The sequence below is a fragment of the Betta splendens genome, chromosome 4 (genome assembly GCF_900634795.4).
Source record: "Betta splendens chromosome 4, fBetSpl5.4, whole genome shotgun sequence".
NCBI lineage: Eukaryota > Metazoa > Chordata > Actinopteri > Anabantiformes > Osphronemidae > Betta > Betta splendens.
Genome location: NC_040884.2, coordinates 28,010,005 through 28,024,216, shown reverse-complemented (window position 1 = coordinate 28,024,216; position 14,212 = coordinate 28,010,005). Strand labels below are relative to the sequence as shown.

Sequence of the window (14,212 nt, the reverse complement as noted above, 5' to 3'; positions counted from 1 at the left end):
GCGCGCTTTTGCCCTGTCCAACATGGCAGCGACGGGCCCATATATCCATATATCTATGGCAACGGAATGAAGCGGCCAATGCCGCGTCCAAATATGTAAGCCTAGGTGGACATCATGCACATGATTGGTCACGAGAGATAGCAGACATTTCTGGGAACCAATCGGTGTTCGAAACATTTGACGTTGGCCAATGAAAATTCAGGGAAACCGAGCAGTAGTTAGATAGAGAGCACACGTGAAGTAGCAGGCATCAGAATCTAAGACAGCATCGAAAAAAACTAATGGTAAGAGCGTCGCTAGTCAGCTAATTACAGTCACGCAATGGTTTTTAAAATGACTTGCATTTAATTACTGTGCACTTGATGTCAGTATGTTTAATGTGTGTACTTTTCGTCATTCGCCTATGTGTTGTGTGACGATAGCTGTCTTGCTATTAGCGGTATTGTCTGTTGTCTCGTAGTAGCCGTGGACAAGAGACGCTTGTCTGTCTGACAGCCCTCTTTTCTATCATGACATTCGTGTGTAGTTACAGAATGGGGCATATTTGTGTGTTGTCAAAGTTAACTGTAGTCAAGGAATTTATAACCATACTTCAAATGTGGTGTTTTTAATCAATGCAGTTGATATTTCTGTAGAGCCAGAATGAAGAACCAGTCCTTCCACTAACATGGACAAGTACGAAAAGGTGAAGAAAATTGGGGAAGGTTCATTTGGAAAAGCCATCCTTGTCAAAGCAAAAGAGGATGGACGTCAATATGTCATCAAGGAGATCGGCATTTCTGGTGTAAGCCCATATTAATAGTCCTCAAGCTCCATATGTCAAATGTCAGCTTTTAAATTATATATATTTTTTGCTCTTTCACGTCTGTTTTCGTATTTTCTTTTTTACATTGACAGATGCCAAGTAGAGAGAGGCAGGAATCTCGAAAAGAAGTTGCAGTTCTTGCCAAAATGAGTCACCCCAACATTGTCCAATATAAGGAGTCTTTTGAAGGTATTCACACTGTCTATTTAGTAGACGTTATGATCAAGTGAACATTATATCTTGTATCTACCATAATGTTTGTAAATTATTTTTAGAGTCAGGCTCTCTGTATATCGTGATGGACTACTGTGAAGGTGGAGACCTCTTCAAGAAAATCAACTCTCAAAAGGGAGTTCTGTTCTCAGAAGAACAAGTACTGTATGCTTATGACTATTTTGAGACATTTAGGATATATTTGTCTAGGGACTGCTAACATTGCAAGATAGAACTGTTGCTGAATGTTTTTAATGTATATGCATGTTGTTCCACACATTTTAATAAAAACTGTTATTAAATGAAATTTGAAGTTAATATTATGAAAACTCTGTTGTACCTTTCTTAGATCCTGGACTGGTTTGTGCAAATTTGTTTGGCATTAAAACATGTACATGATAGAAAGATTCTCCACCGGGACATCAAATCACAGGTATTACTAAATGATGATTATAATTGTAACATATATTGTTATTTACATATAATTTAGATTTCTCATCTGTTTGCATTTTTCCTTTTAGAACATATTTCTGACAAAAGATGGAACTGTACAGCTTGGAGACTTTGGAATTGCAAGGGTGTTGAACAGGTATGAATTTTGAATAATATGTTTGGAGGTAACTATATTGTAACAATTTAGCAAAGCGTAATTCAAATGAATTCTGTTTTTAATTTTAGCACTGTAGAACTGGCAAGAACATGTATAGGGACCCCATATTACCTATCACCAGAAATCTGCGAAAATAAACCGTACAACAACAAAAGGTAATAAGTTAATTATCTGGATTAGTTGGTGCCTTCTGGGTGTTGGCATCACGTACCATTTTTATTGAGTGAGCATGTTTGTGGATAGCTACAGCAGGAAGCTAGTATTGATTTTCTCTCTGTGTATGTATGCATGAAATCCAATCTACTTTATTTAGAACAGTGTAGCAACTAATGTAAATCTGCCCTTGGGCTTACCCTTGCCTTATCACTTTCTCTCCTTGTGCAGTGACGTTTGGGCCCTAGGGTGTGTCCTGTATGAAATGTGCACTCTTAAGCATGCAGTAAGTATTTAGTGAGTGAGCTGGTGCAAATTTAATGTATTTTGAGCAGAATTATAATGCACCTATATGTGTATCTTCTTCAGTTTGAGGCTGGCAATATGAAGAATCTAGTTCTGAAGATTATACGTGGATCATATCCTCCTGTGTCTGTTCACTACTCCCAAGAACTTCGCTTTCTCTTGGCAAAGTTATTTAAACGCGATCCTCGAGAAAGGCCATCAGTCAACAGCATTCTGGACATACCTTTCCTTTCCTCTAGGATAGAGAGGTTCCTCACACCACAGGTACAACAGACCCTTTTTACCTATGATTTTTTCGTATCCATACCTTATTCTAAACCATAGCTGCCCTCCGACTCTAGCTCATTGCTCAGGAATTCCGCCATACGTTTTTTCACAAGCAGCCTAAACCTGGTGCAGTGCAGGGGCCACCAGGTATGTAAACACTGCTAAGTTTAAAACTTAGTTAAGACTTAGTTTATGATTATAACATACTCGTTTTTATTGTAGTATAACATTATATCCTGCTGTCATTTCTATTGTAAATTTTATTTTTTTGTGTGTAACTAGCCAAACGTCCTGCCCCTGGCTTCATACCACTTGCCCCAGCCCAAAAAATTACCAAACCAGCCAGCAAATATGGAGTGCCTTTAACTGTAAAGAAGGTTTCAGATGCAGCCAAAAAGCCAGCAGAGAGGAAACCAGCTGTAAAGCATAAACCGGTTAGTAGATCGTTAATGGGTTTTTGCTGTTGAGGGCATTAGAAAAAGCTTTATTTGATGTTGATCTCCTCGACTGGCATGTCGGAACCTGTACCCGTCTGGGTGGCTGTTTTTATATCATAGTGTGTTGGCAACCTCTGAACCACAGTGTTATATGTTGCTCAGGCCCCTCTTCCTGCAGTCCCCCAGAGAAGAGAGACAGACGAAGAGAGGAAAAAACATGAGGTACAGCTGAGAGTCCCACATAACTTGTTTACTACTTGGTTACCCCTCACTTTTCCATTCATTCACATGTGAAGGCTTTTACATTTTTTGTTCTTGTTCTCATTATGCTCTTACAGTAATCTTCCACTTCTGGTTCTAACTGATTTCTATTTTAACCAACCTTTCCCTCCTTTCTCACATGACAGAGCAGTCGCATTGGCTTGTGCCTGAATGTGCGTTTCTTTATCACTTTTCTTCATATAATTGTTATTAAATTAAGATACTGTTGTGTTTCTACTTCAGGAGGGCATCAGAAAGAGGAGGATGGAGTTAATTGAGAAAGAAAGGAAACAGAGAGAGCAGGTGAGCACATTAGGGGCTATACTCATGTTTTACGCTTGAGCTTTTTACTTACTTGTGTTGTCTTTAGATGTTCCTGTTGAGAGCAGAACAAATGAAGAGATATGAAAAGGAGAAGGTACATGGGAAATACTGTTAAATGGGGCATCAAGTTGTTTTTTTTTGGTGAGAAAAGCCAGGGAAAATGTCAATGTGTGTAAAATAAAATCTCTGATCTTATGGTATCTTCCAGATAAATCGCATAAACCAAGCCAGAGAGCAGGGGTGGAAACATGTATTGAGTTCTAGTGGAGGCAGCAGCCCAGAAAAGAAGGTACAAAATGCCAAACCAACCATAGTCTACAGGTAATAGACAGTACATACAAACCAAAAATAATTTTGTCCTGTCCTCAGTGTTTTGTAGGTGGTGGTGGTAAGAGGGCTGCGGGTATTGCCCCCTCTGCCCTGAGCAAAAGATCTTATGAACACTATAATGCTGCTCTAAACAAAATAGCTAAACCGCAACCTAAAGACCTCGACAGAGAGACGTCCTCTGCAAGCCCGGGCTCTCCCATCCGGTAGGTTCTACTGTCTTCTCATTGTGGCTCGGTAGGTAGTAGGTTAGGTGTGTTTTAATGGTTTTGCCTCTGTGTGTCAGAGGAGTACCGGCTGCTGCCGGTCCAGTGCTGCCTAATGGCACTGCTCGACTAAACCCTGATGCAATCAAGAGAGAGCTTCAGAGGCTGCAGCTTTTTTCTATACAAGCCCGTATGAGTAGGTCAGTCATGCTGCTTCTTCCCAACCAATGGAGTCAAGCAGGCTTCCCTTGTCACGGGCTAGAGCACAAAGAGAAGTTCAAGTGTTGATGTGCAATTGTGTTTTTAGGCAACGTGGTCAGATGGGTGCTGGGCGGGCCGATCAAGTGGAGGAGTTTTTACAGCGCAAAAAAGAAGCCATGCTAAACAAAGTCCGTGCTGAGGGACAGCTGGTATGTAGTGTGACGTTTTTCAAATTTAAAGGCTAATCAATGGTGTAAATAATCATTTAACTGAAATACAGATGCCCTAGTCATTATGACCCGCTTGGGAACATATGTTGTCGCAGAAACATTCATGAAACATGATACACATAATTGATGGTGGAAAGTTTCAAGGTTCTTAGCATAAATTGCTCATCAAATGTGACCTTGTTAAAGTCATAAGTAAAAGAAATAAGTCAAAGTATTTCTAAGCTGAAAGCACAAATGGTTATAATCCTTAAGTTAGTTGACACAGGTTGTCAAAACCTGTCAAAAAGAAAGAAAAAACATTTGGAGTATAATCGTTAGTATGAATCATCTCCTAAGTTGTGTAGGCAGTTGGTTCTTGGTAGTTATGGAGCTTACATGGGCTTGTGAGAAAGAAGTTTGTGAACTAATGAGGTAAAGTGAAAGAAAAAAGCACTTAAGACCAATGTGGTGCTGTTGAACAAGGTCCCCTATTGGGCCCAGCTCATGACTGTTGTGACAGCTACTGTAGATGTGAGGCCTGCATCCTTCTAAAGTGTGGTAAAATTGAACGGTAAACAGGGTACTCGGCAAAACCTGGCTGCCGTCTTTGGAAGCAGAGCCGGTTCATTTCAGTGCAGGCGGCCCAGAGTCAACAAAGAGGAGGAGGTATGAGAGCAGACCTGAATGCTGAACTTTACACTCCACCTCACTCATGGCACGTCTGGCTTGGCACGTCCCATATGTCTGCACAAACGTCCCTCTGACACACCCATCGTCCCTCCCAGCCGCTCCAACCAACGTCCTTGCATAATTTGTGGCGTTCCATTGTCTAATGTGAGCCGTTGCAGTATTATTTATCCAAGTAACAGCCATTACTGTTCATAGCAATAAATGCATTTGTTTATTGTGTATTTTACTTCATTTTGAGTAACTTTACTGTGTTATTTATGCAGCTTTGTTTTGCTTTTCAGTTGAGTTTGTGGGTCTTGTTCTGTATTTCACTGCTAATTGCAAAATATGTTTTTTGTTTCTGGCTGGGTGATGTTTTCACGTACTATTGTTAACGTCATATTGTGTCTTTGAAGCTTAATGAACCTTACCTGCAGATACTTTTGCTGCCACTTTTTGTCTCTCTCTCACACTCATCATACTGTAACTAATTGTTTGGCATTTGCTCTCAGGAGTACTTAAAAAAACTGAGGCAGATCCGCTTGCTGAACTTCAATGAGCGTCAGCAAATCAAAGCCCGGCTCAGAGGAGAGAAGGTACAGTCCACCACTCTTGAGTGCTGCGAGTACGTTAAGTTGTCCTTTCTGACTTTTTGTCCTGTGGCTGCTGCTTTCTGTGTGTTTCAGTATGACAGTGATAATTCCGACAGCCAGGAGTCCAGTGAGGAGGTGGAGCTGAGGAGAAAGAAGATAGAGGCTTTAAAAGTGAGTCATTAAGAAACATAAGGCATTTCCCGTTACAACTGTTATTAACAGTCTTTTTAAAACCACAAAAACATTATGTCAGTCTTTCCGAGTTCCACCTTGCCTTGACTATGTCAGTTTGTTTTTTAGCGATTCAAGTGTCAGGGCAGCTCTGTTCATTTCAATCATGCAATCACTGCAACAATAACCTGGCAACCAGTAAAACAAAAATAACCTGTATAAACATGGAGCAGAATAAGAATGTTAAGGATTAACTGAAGAACCCCTACTGCAACTTGTGTCTGTGTATCTATCTGCCAGGCCCAGGCAAATGCCCGTGCTGCTGTCCTGAAAGAGCAATTGGAGAAGAAGAGGAAAGAAGCGTATGAGAGGGAAAAGAGAGCTTGGGAGGAACATGTAAGCATTCAAATTCTTAGTTTTACCCTAATTTTCCCTTGTCTCTACTGTCACCTGGCCTTCCCGTTGCCTTAGCAGAGGCAATCTAATTGTTAGTATTGTGGAAGCTTGCAGCTCGGGGGGTAAAGGTTGGCATGGCAGCAGGAACCGTAGCAGCGGCAGCAGTAGCAGTATCAACTACCTCTGACAATCCTGTTCCACAGCCCAATCCCTCTGAACCAGACCCAAGTGCCAAAGCTCCAGCCCTACCTGCATCCAAACCCTCCACCCCAGCTATATCCATGACTGCTGCCCTGAAGAATGTTGGAGCAGTTAGTATACATTTAGAGTCTTTCTGTCGCACTGTATCCATTTGTTAGTGTTTATGTTGCTTGGCTAATTCCATTTTGCATTTTGTGTTTGACAGATTACACCACTACAAGAGAATTTGGTAGAGCCAGAGACTTCATCAACCATACAGGTAAGTTTGTCAGTAATCATTTTAAGCTGAAACCTCCCTAAATCAAAATGCTCCCCGATTTATTAATTAAAAAGATCAATCTTGGTTTTTTTATGCTTCCCCTTGTAACAGAGTGAGAAAAAGCAGATATTGCGCAGACTAAACCTGAACCTAAAAGGCCAAAGTTCAGCAGAAGGGGGTGAGGAGGTGCATCCACCCACTGCAGAACCGAGTGCTGCTTCCCAACAGAACCAGCCCGATACTGACAAAGCCCCCTCCTCAAATGGAGACCGAAAAAAGTGGGAGGCGGCAGAACTGCCCATGCTTGCTGTGGCTCAGCAAACCCTAGAGGAAACCTGTGCCACTACAGCTCGTAAGTTGCTCCTCCTCAAAAGCTTGCATGTTTTCCCTCATCACGTATTAAGATAAAGGTTTACCATCTAGTGAATTTAACCTGTTTGTAAGTAAGTTCTGGTAATTCCCTTTTATCTGTGCTATATGTAATTATGTGATTGTAAACTCACAATGAAATTCATACTCATTTCACATATAATAAGAGTCATTTTTTTCCCTTGACATTATTTCAGCCATCTCAGTGTGTCCAGAAGAAGGGTCTCCTGTTGCAGACAGGAAGAAGTGGGAGTCTGGAGTTCCACTTGTTCTCTCTGTACCTCAACAAACTCTAGTGGAGACACATTTCACAACCATTGGTGAGTTACTTCTTGGTCACATTTTCTGAAAATTACAACAATCTACATAGAAAAGTCTACTTTCTTTCTTTCTGTGGATGTGTAATGTCTCAGAGAAAACAGTAGGTGAAGTCATAAGGATGGGTGGGCTGCAGGAGGAAGCCTCTAGGAAAGCTTGGGGAGAGACTTCACACTCTCAGGTGTTGAGAGTACTTCAGGAAGCAGAGCTTCAGCCTCTCACCCAGCAGCTGGAGAATGTCACCATCTGTGAGGAGGGTTCTAATTCTGGTTAGTGAAGCCAGGTCTTGTCAATCTGTAAGAATGCTGCATTATCTGAAAGCAATATGTAAAACTCAAAACCAGGCTTGGTTGCCATACTGTCCACAGATGCCTCTAAACAAGCACCTGGCAATGCCATGGCACCTGAAGAAGTGTTTATCTCAAAGTCACCTTCTGTTGATGCCACTGAAATTCAGAGGGAGAATTCGGTTACAACAGAGGCCTCCAATCAAGAAACGTCTGTGTCTGCCAGTAAAGTAGAAGGAGCATCACTGCCACCCGACTCTACTGAGGCTGCTGGTTAGTATGTCATCGTGTTTCATATTGATCAAATACAACATTTCAGCTTCTTGTTTTCGGGGTATTTTCAGAACAGTGCAATCCTATCTTGCCTTGCTTCTCTCAGATCCTACAGATATAGAGTCAGTGGTTTTGGAAGACACACCTAAACAGGCCTTATCCCACCCAGCTGGTGTTCGAAAAGCATGGGAGCGGGAAGCTCAACCATCAGTGTAATTATCTCTTATTATTTATATTAACATTAGCACTTAGTGCCAGAGTGAGTTTTAAAATGAATCCTCTGCTCTGTCCAGCCTTCATTCTTCTAGCGTTAATATTGCTTTGCTTTGCTCTAGAACCTACAAAAATCAAATACAAATCCTCTCAATCTCTGCTTGGTTGGAAGGGCGTTACATTACTAAAATGGTTTATAAGTGAATTTGACTGCGGCACACGTGGCTTTAAAAATACATCTCCATGTTGGCAATATTTTCCTAAAATATTTGGTATAAAATATTAACTTTGGAGTGAACAATGTCCACAAGCTATAGAAGAGAAATTGTGGGGAACTGAAGTGTGTTGCATGTACAGGCCACCAGGGGGCGATGTAGGACCAAGTTACACTAAGGTGGATGAGAAGCATGTCCAGAAATCAGCAGAACCTTCAGGTCAGAATAATGTTTAGTGAATTAACATCCATTCTTTTTTAGCATTATTTCCTATGGTAACTAAATGTCTTCTTTTGCTTTGTATTCGTAGGTCTAGCACAGTGTGAAGAGCCTCTGTTTGTGAAGCTGTGCTCCCCTGCCCACCGACGCACTGCTGCCCTTGCAATTCTTTCAGCCCAGTCCTCTATGGATGAATCATCCTCCTCTCTGGCCTCTCGATCACGCTCCGTCTCACCTCTGCGCTCAAAACACCATGACTCCCTGCTCATTGGTCTCTCTACGGGCATGTTTGACGCCAACAACCCTAAGGTGAAAACTTAGGAGAGGTCAGAGGACCATGCTTTTGTTTAAGTTTAACAAGACAACACATTTTTTCAGTGTAATGCTGTGTGGTATCTTTATGCTGGATGTTAGTTGTTTTTATGAGAGGACCTGGAATGAAGCCCATACTATTAATCACGTAGTCTGAACCTGCGTTAGGTCTAGTAGGACAGAAAAGAGCATCCATCGACCCATCTTTCATATCCTTCATCAGGGACAGTGAGATCTGCAGAGCTTAGCTGAACTGGATGTGGTATTAGGTTGGTTTTTTTCTTTTTTAGGATGTTTAGGAATTAGATTTTCTATATAACCTGTCACCTTAGTTTCAGCTGCAAAGATAAGAGTCACATATTTCTACTTGTTGTTTTGTCAGAGCAGAATATCACTGTTTGTATTGAACTGTCAGATGCTGCGAACGTGCTCGCTACCAGACCTCAGTCGTCTCTTCAGCACTCAGCACTACTCTGGAGTGACAAGTGACGCTAATGTGGCACCTGACAACAATCTGGAAATCGAGGACCTGGAAGACGCAGCTAAAGATGATGACCAGTCTGAGAATGAAGAGTAAGACAAACTGAATTTCGTGACTAAGTGATTTTATGACATGTATTAATGTTGTCAGGCATAAGCAACAGTATTTGAAAGTTAAGCCTCCTTTGCAATCAGACAGTGAGATGAATATGCTCTGTTCTCTAGTGCATATGAGGATGAAGATCTGCAGGACATCAGGGCCTCTATGGAGAGACTGCTGCAAGAAGAGGCAGGAGCAGGTGATTTCAATGGAAACCCTCCTGACGGCGAAGATCACGAGCTTTTCAACAGAATAGCAGCTGAAATCGATCATGACAGTCACATGGCTGTGGACGACGATGACGATGAAGAGGATGACGATGAAGAGGAGGATGAAGGCGAGGAGGAGGATGACGAGGAGGAATGCTTTGATGAAAGCCCCGGTGATGAGGAAGCTGGGGAGCTGCTTACCAATGGTGTGGGAGAGAATGGCAGTAATGACAGCCAGCTCAATGAAGAGTGGCATTCAGGTAGGAGGAATCTGGGCTCGCAACATTCTGAAAATATGAGACCCCTGTTTGTTTTACTTAGTTCATAGAAATAATATACAGTGTGCATATTGGTGTCAGATGATTTATTCTTCATAAAAAGTGTATTTTCAAAAAATGGTTCACCTCTACTGTGATGAAAGCCCAAAGTGAAGCAGTATAATTTGAAGGAACAAATCCTGTTGCCCACACAGATGGCAGTGCAGAGGATCAGGGCAGCGAGGTCGAACATCACGACAGCATCTTTAGTCGCCTGGAAGAGCTTCGCTTCAACCTGGAGCAGCAGATGGGCTTTGAGAAGTTCATCGAGGCTTACAATAAGATTAAGGTTTCACACTTATTTTATCTTTGTGAATCTCAAAGCCATTCATTCACTATTTTGGTTATGTGCTACAAGGCAGGGCAGGTTAAACAGATGTGGTGGTGTTGTTGTGCTTCTCAAGGCTATACATGAAGATGAAGATGAGAATATTGACCTGGGCTCTAGTTTGGTTTTGAGCATTTTGGGAACTGAACACCAGCACCTGTATTCCAACATCCTTCATCTAGTGATGGCAGATGGTGCATATCAAGAAGGTTGGTAACAGGAGTTAATTCATCCATGTATGGTTGTATTATTTCAACGTGTCTTTTGACGGAGTTAAGTCCACACCATAGCAACCAGTTGTCCAGGTTTTTTTTCACACTCTTACTTTTCCACAACACTGTTTTCTTCAGAGCTTTAAGGTGAGGGTCTAAACCACTAAAGTGTTCTTGTAGCCAGTTGTGCTCACTTCTTGCACGGTTGTCCACTGTGCCTTATCCACAGCACAGGCTTGTGCCAGACTACAGTGAGTGTTTAATCTAATCTCTCAAATCCTATCCTCTTTTCTCGCGTCGCTGCAGCTTCACCAAGTCGTAAAGAGGCTAAGTGGATGTGAAACACACCCTCTACACCCACTATCTGCTTAGAGTTGCTCTGTGCCAAATCAGTTGTCAGGCAAGGGCCCCAGCAGATAAGGTGTGCGCGTGTGTGCGCGTGTGTGCGCGTGTGTGCGCGTGTGTGCGCGTGTGTGCGCGTGTGTGCGCGTGTGTGCGCGTGTGTGCGCGTGTGTGCGCGTGTGTGCGCGTGTGCGCGCGTGTGCGCGTGTGTGCGCGTGTGTGCCGAGCGTGTGTGCACGCGTGTGTGCGTGTTGGGTAATTTGTTTTGAGTGTGACAAGTTACCCTCAAGATGGGAGCAGCAGATACATTTTCTCAGAACATCTGAATTTGACAATTCCTTTGTTTTCTATTTTTACCACCTACAATAGAAGATGCGAATGTCAACTTTCTCCCTCGAGGATCTGTCACAATCTTATGCCTCTTATTCATACAACAACAGCACTGGGCGTATTTTGAAACATAACGGAGAACAAAGCCATACATCATAGTTAAGTTGTATTGTCTATTGACGACAGAACTCCCAATCCTCCATTTTCTACTTGATGGTTGACTGTATTTGTTCTTGAAATGCAGTTAATATCATCAACCACCCTCAGTAAATGTAAGCACTACAAATCTTTTGCTCTTTGTTAAAATGCAGGTCATTACCAGATCCTTAAGTATGTGTATATCCAGGAATCCATAAATGTCTACAAGTATCAACTAAGCAGATATTAGTAGATAAGGGAAATCTGTGACCTGCTGGTAATGCATTCCCTCCAAGGGAAAGTTAATGTATCACTGCCATGGCTGAAGTGGTTTTACTAAAATGCATTATATAAATGATTAAATGAGCTTTTCTGTGGCTGGTGGTTCAGTGGAACTCTAATAATTGTTTTTTTTATTTGAAGGAGACATTTTTCTAACGGTGGCCTCTCTCCCAACTTGATTCTCTCTCTTCTCACTAGATAATGATGAATAATATTTCGGCAATGGAGCCGCTGGCAAATATGACAATCTTCTAGCAATCTGATGTCTTCCTATGACGCACACTATCAGCAGAAGGATCTATGCATGACGGGTTGCAGCCATGCATCTAACAGTGTTCAGAAACACTTGCATGAAGAATATTTAGGACGCCCAAGGCTGTTTTTCATACTTTCGTACTTCTCAGCACCTGATATTATTGTTGAAGTGTTTATTTGAAAGTGCATTATCGAATACATGTTCCTAATAACCAAAGTAAACTTCAAGGTTCTGTCACTTGTTGGTGAAAGTCTATATACACGTATGACAGGTATTTCATATTCATAAAATTGTGAAAGCTCGTTCAGCTTGTTGTTGGATCTGCAGTGGTGAGATTGAGTCTTCTCAGGTGTTCTCTTTTTCTAACTGTCACACATTCAATGTTTGCTTCAGATCATAAACCAGGTGACCCTCAAAACTACAACGATTTACTCAGAGCAAGTTTAACCTCACTTTCTTACAGTTTTCACTACACAAAAAGTTAGACGTTACCTAATAGGACCAGACATTTCTTAATATTTTATTTAAACTAATTTACTACATGATCATAGAGAGACTGTTGCCATGGTATTGTAGCAAGGCTGACGTCGGGGCAGTGGGTGTAACGTCGGTGAGCGAGGTCAGGGTTATGGTTGGTGCAGAAAATTGCACTGTTGATAAAAGCAATGTTGATCATGCTAACGATAATTCTTGTGATTTTTTTCAAGTAAATATTGTAAATGTTTACATAATAAACACATTTTTTAGATAAGCTGAAAGTTTGTCATTTGTGTTTCTTTTTTCTGTTTTGTTAGCTATCATATGGTTGATCTAATCCAGGTTATCAGTGGTGGGCGGAGCTGGGATATTGATCTTTTCATTGTGTTCACAGATGCCATTACTGATTTAATAAGATTGCAATGACAAGTTTTATGCCTGTGTGCTTCAATATATGAGACTGATTCAAGTCATAAATCCAATATTATTGAAATGAATGCAAATGCATGCTCAGCCATTATCAGGCAGCATTCATAGACATTTAGCTATGGCCTATAATCTAATTTGAGAGCAGGTTGCCTTAGGCAGAGTTACTATGTTTGTGAGTCTTATCAAAGTAACACAGATGGGAGTATCTGTCCTGCTGTTAAAGGCACATTCACACAGTCTGTGACATTTCTGGTCAGCTTTCAATGAAGACAACATTGTTTTTCAATCAAATTATAGGTACTTGTGTCCAACCTTACAGATGACACCTCTGTAATCTGCACTTCTTAAAAATAGGTGTCTTTCTTTATGGTATGCAGCTGCTGCTTTTCTTTGTGCTGTAGCTTGAACATCTATTTACGGTAAAGTACTGCGTAAGACAGAGCAATATTTCAGTCAGGGTTCATCCCTTCATGGGAATCGGGACATATGTCTTGTCAGGTCCTCTGCTATTTTTTTGTGTTCCCGTTTATAGGCAGCAGCACAGCTGTCACCTCAATCATAGGAGTGTGTCTGCGTGCGTTTCCGAGTGTGCGGCTCAGCGAGCTTGTTTCTGCCTTCAGGTGCGATCATTAGGAAAGATTAGCTTAGAAAGTTTACACAGCATCCCTGCTGCAGTTTTGCAACAACATTGAACAAGGCCTGCTGAAGCCTGCGTGCGAGCGGCACTGACCATGTGAAGAGCGTGCGGTAAAACTCAGGGGTCAGGCAGAAAAGGAGGGCAGGGGCTATTGTCTGCCTGGAGGTGGAGGGGCGGTGTGCAGCCTCTTCACAGTGAGGAAATATGACCTGAGGGCTCCTGCCAGCTCCCATAGGATCACATGTGACAGGAGAGAGCCACCTCCATATAAATCTACTTCTTTATTGCGCCTTTCTTCCTCTCCTTCATCTCTCCCCCTTGCTCAATATGCAGTGTCCTCGGACGGAGACACAATAAATCACGTTTATTGTCTAACTGTGTCTTCCATGCTCTCCGCTAAGTTGTTTTGTCCCTGTGCTGTGAAGGTTATTAGATGTCAAAGGTCTACTCCATATATTTTTTCACAATAATAGCATTGTCTTTGAAGTAACTACTCTCTTTTATTTTAAACAATACCTCAAGAATAAATATGAAATAGCAGTGTACCGCTGGAGGGTTTGAAGTAGCTTATACTAGAATAATAATTTGATCATCTGAAGCCCAAGTGTACATCATACAACCCTATATACACCCAGCCACCACAAAATGAAAATGGTGTAGCAATTCCTTCAGCTTGAACTAAAAGATATCTATTATAAAAGGTATAAAAATGCTCAGAGCTTAGAAACTGGGATCAGTAGATGTCCCTCTTACATATTATAGAGACACAACGTCAGCATAATGGTTGACCAATATGACAGAGCATCCTGTTGGATATGCAACAGCAATATAAAATATCTTGGTGGCAGGTTGAGTAACTAT

The 14,212-nt window shown here is 41.6% G+C and overlaps 1 protein-coding gene across 6 annotated transcripts; it reads left to right on the top strand.

Moving 5' to 3' along the window:
* The first annotated feature begins 199 nt into the window (after positions 1-199).
* On the top strand, positions 200-12,566 carry nek1 (NIMA-related kinase 1). 6 transcript variants are annotated; one of them, XM_029148265.3, is made up of 36 exons: positions 200-284; positions 636-784; positions 898-994; positions 1,081-1,178; positions 1,368-1,451; positions 1,540-1,607; positions 1,697-1,783; positions 2,013-2,067; positions 2,151-2,351; positions 2,429-2,501; positions 2,637-2,788; positions 2,954-3,013; positions 3,296-3,355; positions 3,423-3,470; positions 3,585-3,665; positions 3,746-3,909; positions 3,990-4,109; positions 4,217-4,319; positions 4,899-4,985; positions 5,501-5,584; positions 5,675-5,752; positions 6,053-6,148; positions 6,352-6,459; positions 6,555-6,608; positions 6,720-6,960; positions 7,175-7,297; positions 7,391-7,564; positions 7,664-7,855; positions 7,962-8,067; positions 8,426-8,502; positions 8,594-8,811; positions 9,230-9,387; positions 9,520-9,863; positions 10,076-10,209; positions 10,325-10,457; positions 11,751-12,566. In XM_029148265.3, exons 2-36 carry the CDS (start codon positions 668-670, stop codon positions 11,762-11,764), a joined length of 4,089 nt encoding a protein of 1,362 aa, XP_029004098.1. In that variant the 5' UTR covers positions 200-284; positions 636-667; the 3' UTR covers positions 11,765-12,566. The 6 variants fall into 6 exon arrangements, with proteins under 6 accessions (XP_029004098.1, XP_029004095.1, XP_055364123.1 ...); XM_029148262.3 differs by having other exon boundaries at positions 6,256-6,459; XM_055508148.1 differs by lacking the exon at positions 2,954-3,013 and having other exon boundaries at positions 6,256-6,459.
* Positions 12,567-14,212: the final 1,646 nt, after the last annotated feature.

Coding starts and splice junctions, on each gene's coding strand:
- nek1 (XM_029148262.3), top strand. CDS start 668: ATGGACAAGTACGAAAAGGTGAAGAAAATTGGGGAAGGTTCATTTGGA. Junction 3,471..3,584: donor AGAGATATGAAAAGGAGAAG/GTACATGGGAAA, acceptor GGTATCTTCCAG/ATAAATCGCATAAACCAAGC. Junction 3,666..3,745: donor GCAGCAGCCCAGAAAAGAAG/GTACAAAATGCC, acceptor TCCTGTCCTCAG/TGTTTTGTAGGTGGTGGTGG.